The sequence below is a fragment of the Oncorhynchus clarkii genome, chromosome 6 (assembly GCF_045791955.1).
Source record: "Oncorhynchus clarkii lewisi isolate Uvic-CL-2024 chromosome 6, UVic_Ocla_1.0, whole genome shotgun sequence".
Lineage (NCBI taxonomy): Eukaryota > Metazoa > Chordata > Actinopteri > Salmoniformes > Salmonidae > Oncorhynchus > Oncorhynchus clarkii.
In genome coordinates, this window is record NC_092152.1 from 64,307,528 (window position 1) to 64,313,775 (window position 6,248).

A 6,248-nucleotide genomic window follows, 5' to 3' on the forward strand; every position below is an offset into this window, starting at 1 on the left:
GGCCGTACTTTGCAATATGTCTCACCATTCATTCGGAATGGTTTAATTTAGCTAAGCCCATGTGAAAAGTAAATGTACTTTTATTATGGTCAAAGAGCTAAAGGGGTTGAGTGCAATCATTATACTTTGGTTTGAGATGAAGTCATATAATCAGTGATTGTGAGGAGCAGATATCAGTAACACAGGGATAGACTTGCTGTCTCTTGTGACTTAACCTATTATCCCCTTGATTTAATGGATCTCAGTTGTGATGTGTTGAGCACGAAGAAGTCATCCTAATTGTTTTTGAAATACCATGTTAGTTAGAGATTATGTAAAGCCAACAGATATAATCGTATGATAAATAACCCTCTTGATTTATTTGAGATAATTGCTAAATTCCTCTAAACATTTACATTAGTACAGCCAAATATTTGCCCTAATGTCTAAACAAATGCAGACACGGAGAATGTTGTGGTTATAATTTGACACACTTACTATTAATGAATAACTACTAAGTGTTCTTGTGTTATCTCGTGTCAAGCCCACTAATCAACTTTTCCTCAAGATGACTAAACTTGTAATCAGATCATTATTTTGCCCCTTGAGAGGGCATTGTGTCAACATTGAAGAAATTATATATGACAAAAAATGTGCCGGAATGCAGGTGGACAAAAGTTTATAACCCCTTGACCTCAAAGCTCAGTTATGTCTAAAATGTTTCATTATGTCAGTGGACATAATAATTTGGTTTAGAATGTTCTCTGCCTCCTCCCCAAATACCAAAGGAATGAGCACTCACCATTTTCTCTGTTGGGAGTGTGAATCATTATTTCATAATGTGTTTGCGAAGACATACTTTTTTTAATGTAATCTTTATAAATGCATTTGATAAAAAGAAAGTTGTAAAAATGTGAATTTCAAATCACAAATAAAGATTCTGTCAATGAAAAGCAGGAAACAACAACAACATTCCTTAACAAGTATGACAGTAAATCACTCTCATGTGACCCAAATATTTATTGAATTACTTCTGGCTGATTTAAACTTTTTTATTCTCCTGGGTTTGCTATGCTGTTGCATTATCCCACTGATAAAGCAGGCTTTCAGCAGTCTTGGTCTGTGTGGGGTGGAGTAGTGGGACTGGGATGAGTCTGTGTGTGTCAGTCAGTGAGCCCCTCCCACCTCCACTATAAAGGCTCATCGTCTGGTGTGTAGAGACTATTAGCACAGTGTCACAGCTGCCTTTCAGCACCAACAGCAACTTCAAGAAGCCTTTGGAATACTCTCTCCACATTGACTCTACTATAACTACTTTATCACCCAAGTGAATTATTGAAGGATTTCAGGTATGTACTTTCAATTGAACCAGATATTGACTGTTGCTCTGTTTGCTACAGATGGCTTTATCAGGAGCTCAAGTGCGTTAGACAAGGACAGGTTATCAATCTTATTATATAAGGAGTGCCGGTCTTCTTGTGCATGACTGTGGGGGGTGGTGGACGTCAGGCAAAAATACCAAATAAGGCTTATCTCTTTCTATCCAACCTTAGGTTTACCTGTTTTTTTGGGTTATGGATATAATTGATTGAATGGGATTGACTTTGCTCAGGGGAGGTTAAAGCTTACTCTAGTTGAGGAAACTCTGTCATCTATAGACTGTGTCCTGCTTTTCACTGGCCAGGGCCTGCAACTTGGCTGTAAGTTTACTTGAGAGAACAAAATGTGACCTTAGTGTGACATTTAAAATAAATGAATGATAAGTGCAAATAACTTGGCTTTTGGACTCTTCTGTAAGCAACAGCAAGAGGTTTGTGGGGGGGGGCTCACATGTAATGATAGGAGGTAACTAAGTAAGTTATCGTTAATAAGTAAATAACTAACAAGTTTTTTTCCCACTTTCCCCACAGGTACCAGTCAAAATGAAGCTGATCCTGCAGTCTTTCCTCTATGGCTGTCTGCTGGCCACCATTGCACAGAGTGTGGCTGGATTCCAACTTGAAATTAGCCCAGAGCTCAAAAAGAGGTGAGCTAATTGATGAGCTATTTGTCAAGATAAGTCTGCTACAATGCATAGTGACCATGATATCAACACTTACTGTTGTGTATTTTTGTGGACTTCTTTGAACAGTTTTTAATGAGTTGGATTTCTTCTTTCCCAGGTTAAGCATATGGATGCAGAGCAGATTGAGACGAGATCTAAACAGTTTTTCTGCAGAGAGGATAGCAGAGTCTGTACAGTTTGTCAGCCCAGAAGACGTCAGGGACACCCTGATTCCTCATTCCAGGTAAAAGCCTATACCATACAAACCTTTAAATAACTCAATGTGCATGGTGCTATTTCGTTATCCTTGTGAAATCAAGATTTCAAATCGAATTAAGAGACTAATCACCATTGTCAAACAAGGGTCATTAAAGTAAGCAAGCTGCGGAGGGGATCTCTGAGCCAAGTTGTGTCCGCTCAGGAATGCAAGGCATTAATTAATGGTCCTCTCCCTCCTCTCTCTTCCAGCACTGACATCAGTGTCCGAACCAAGAGGTCCAAAAATTCAGTGAACCAGGCCTGGAGACCGGGCTGCTCTCTGGGCACCTGCACTGTGCACGACCTGGCCCACCGCATCCACCAGCTCAACAACAAGCTAAAGATTGGTAGTGCACCCATCGACAAGATCAGCCCACATGGCTACGGCCGGAGGCGTCGTTCCCTCCCTGAGCGCAGGGCCACACTGAGGCTGGAGGGAGGCAGGCTGAGGCCTGTGTGGGGCAACACAGACTCACACGTTCACAAGCTGGAGGAGCTGCTCAGACGGACATGAGCTGGACTTGTACGGGGGAGGAACAGGGGAGGAGAGCAGCAGCCGAGGCTTAGTGTCTCTGCCCTGTTCTAAAATTCTCCAAATGCCTCAGACTTTTTCCAAATGTTCTCCAGTGCATTTTTTCCAGACGTGAGTACTGAGCGATAGCTGCAGCGCCTCTGGAAGCTGGACTTAGCAGAGGCATTGGCGATGCAGAGCGCCAAAACGACAGCTGGTCTACAGGCACTGGATGGCACCGTGAAGAGAGAGAAGGAGAGATGCTGAGGATGGTGCTATCTCTGCCCAGCTGTGGGAGAGGAGCAAGGTCAATACAGAGGTACAGACTCAGAGAAGAGTCCACCGCGTAAATACTGGGACTCCATAAACCTGTTATGCAGATCCTGAACTTTGAGTTTTACCCTGTGGATTTACAGGAGCCAATTTCACCAAACCCTCTATACTCATCTGCACTTTTCAGTCCCAGCCTTCTCAGTCAGACATCTACGTGGACCTAAAATATATCCAAAGACATCTGGTCCATGCCAAACAGGGAGATAAGACATAAGGAGATGGACGTATAATAAAGAGCTATGAAGCTGAAGTTTTTGGTCACTGTATGAGGGAAATGCATTAGAGATTGTATGAAATATCTGTGCCAGTCCACAATGGATGGAACTATACTTGAATATGTTTTGTATAAAACACATGTGCAATCTATGTATGTATATTTTTATTTGCCAGTTTGTATATAAGATATTTCAGATATCATTATTTAAATATTATATAGGTTAGATTCAACTACTTATGGAGAGATAACTATTTTTGTACAGGAAGAAAATATAAGGGCATTGTAACTATTTGTTGTTTCCACTATTGTTTGCATCATGGATGTTATATGTTTCGAACTGTGCTCATAGGATAAATGGTTTTATAGCTATGGTATAATATATTTGTAAATGTGGTCTATTTTATTTGTGTCGAAGCAATTAACATTGTCATACAATAAACATTTTGCATATACAAGTTGACTCTGTCCAGACATTCTCTTTTCCACAGGAAATTACTGTTGTAAATTGAAAGTGGCATTCTATTGTCTGCCCAGCTCCAGTGAGACATGTAGCACCTGGTCTGGGTTAAGTGATTTTAGGGTCTCATTAAATCAATTCCCCTTCCACTTTCCCTGTGGCCCCCCTGGAGGGCAGACAGGAGTGCCAGGCGCATTCCTGCATAGTACAGTGCATATTTGCTGGCTCGCTCCACACTGCAGCGTGGCCCTTCAGCCATTACGGGAGGATGAGAGACCCAGCTCCATCTGCACACAATGGTAGACGGTCTGGACATCAGGATGCAGCGCTATGAGGGGGATGGAGGGGGGTCTGTGTAACATTCCTGCGAGGCACGCAGAGAGCATTGAAAAAACAGCCATCACGAAGCGCGTTCATGAGCAGTGCAGACAGACAGACAGACAGACAGTCATTGCTATTAATCAGCCACAGGAAGGTTGCAGTCACTCCATGGATGTTTGAAATATCAAAGCCTGTAAAAGATTATGTCTGTTATTTAAATATGCCCATTAGGTCAGGAACAGTTATTAATGCCAATAACAACATTCAATTTGATTTCATTAAACTTTACTCTTCCACAGGCAAATTCTAAATGAAACTTTGAATAACATTTAAGTGTTTCCAACAACTGTCTGTGGTAAACCCTACCTAGGTTGGTTTGCTTGCTGACCAAATCTATCGAATATGTTGCCGCACAAGTGAAGTGTACACCAGAACTCTATTTGATTGGTATGCCAGATACAATTTGGATGAATGTATGGTTCAAGAAGAGGCCATTGTATTTCCTTCCTGTCTTTTTCAAAACATGGTCATTAGTAACTCCACGGGGCCAGAGAGAGGTTATGGACTGTCTTGGGTCATTGTAAAAGTCAGGGATAGGTGCCAATGGAATTGCAATGCAATTATTATCTGATTGTATAAGAAGGCATGCACTACAAGACAGCTTGCCAGAGACATGTTTAATTACATTGTTTTGGTTCTAATGCCATCTAGTGACTTAAAATGGCACCAGCTTGACAAGGTAATTGCTTTCGCCACTTACACAAAAGCACAATTTTAAATGGTACTAATGGAAAATACATATGCCACCTATTCATTCTCCAGAAATGGTTTTTGAAATCCCTAAAGAGTAGTGAAACATCCTGGGCCTGTTACAGTTGGACCACAGCAGTGCTGAAATCCAGACAGGCAACACTGAGGACAGTAGCAGTCTATAAGGTGACATATGAGCTAAATGATGAGTATACTCAGGTAAATGTCTCCCTAACCAGTGTTTGGACACCTCATCATCAATCCTCCTTCCTCCGGGGGACACCTGGACAGTTAGAGGCGTGGCAATCCTATAAGCCTGGGGGCCATGCATCTCAAGTTCATTACTTTCCTTCATGTAAGGAATGTAATTCTTAAATGTGAGAACCGAAAAACAGCGGAAATATGCCAAGAGGCTAAAACATGCAATGGACCTCTCCATCTTCAAAGCCTCTGACAGTAATAATTTGAGTTGAAGAGGTGAGAATCTCTTTGCTTTTGAACAGGGTGATCTGACTACAGATGTCACAGGACAGACGGTGCAGCAGGCCTTACATAAAGCATTATGTATACAGGTCAAGACTGATCAAGGAAAATGTGAGAGTTGTCAAATACTAATCAATCACATTTTAACAAATTCCACCATGGGTCACCAAGAAGGCCCTGCTAGCCAAAAGTTCAAGGCTTTTCCTGGAACTATGCAGACAGAACAAACACAAGACTTCTGGCCAAGTGAGACAACAAACTACCTAAAAACTACCCCGACCCCAAAATCTGCAAGCTATGTCAAGTTTCCAGGATTCTCTTTTTTTTAAAGTAGAAACTAAGTGGCTAGCCAGGTAGAACTTCAGCGTATGTAAGACCATCAAGTCCAGACAGTTGTCCATAAAGCCAAGAAGTTACCCATCACACAGTAAGACGGCACGGTACTGATGCCTTAGGGCTGTCATTCATCATATAACTGTAATGTACATTAGAAAGGAATATCACACGTCTCATACTGTACTGTAGAATATAGAATATACATGACAATACGCTTGCCCACACATGTTCATATTAGCTCACACTTTGGATTTATTTCAACAGTACCTGGCCTTAGGTTCCGCTCTATCAATAGACATATGGATATGACGCTACGGTACTACGCTCTTCTTTCTTGGCAACTCTGCCACCTGGTGGTGGGTACAGTATCTGACGCTTGCCATACGCTGCTCTACAGTCAGTTGAACGACTGCTCACATAGGAAAACTCAACACGGGTCCTGTCATTGTTCTGTTAAAAATCTGAGAAGACAATTAAATGGATAGATGTGCCTTGCCATAGGGACACAAGGAATCATCCAATGGTGTGATAGCGTCTACAAACTGACTAGTGCAGGTTT

At 41.7% G+C, this 6,248-nt stretch overlaps 1 protein-coding gene across 1 annotated transcript; it reads left to right on the plus strand.

Annotated features, from left to right (window-relative positions):
* Positions 1–1,168: 1,168 nt before the first annotated feature.
* LOC139412177 (adrenomedullin a) lies at positions 1,169–3,797 on the plus strand. The gene is made up of 4 exons (XM_071158994.1): positions 1,169–1,328; positions 1,890–2,005; positions 2,142–2,267; positions 2,492–3,797. Exons 2-4 carry the CDS (start codon positions 1,902–1,904, stop codon positions 2,793–2,795), a joined length of 534 nt encoding a protein of 177 aa, XP_071015095.1. The 5' UTR covers positions 1,169–1,328; positions 1,890–1,901; the 3' UTR covers positions 2,796–3,797.
* Positions 3,798–6,248: the final 2,451 nt, after the last annotated feature.

Bases quoted from the DNA above. Each gene is read 5' to 3' on its own strand.
- LOC139412177 (XM_071158994.1), top strand. From the start codon at position 1,902: ATGAAGCTGATCCTGCAGTCTTTCCTCTATGGCTGTCTGCTGGCCACC. The intron at 2,006-2,141 runs GTGAGCTAATTG...CTTCTTTCCCAG, and splicing joins AGCCCAGAGCTCAAAAAGAG to GTTAAGCATATGGATGCAGA. The intron at 2,268-2,491 runs GTAAAAGCCTAT...TCTCTCTTCCAG, and splicing joins ACCCTGATTCCTCATTCCAG to CACTGACATCAGTGTCCGAA.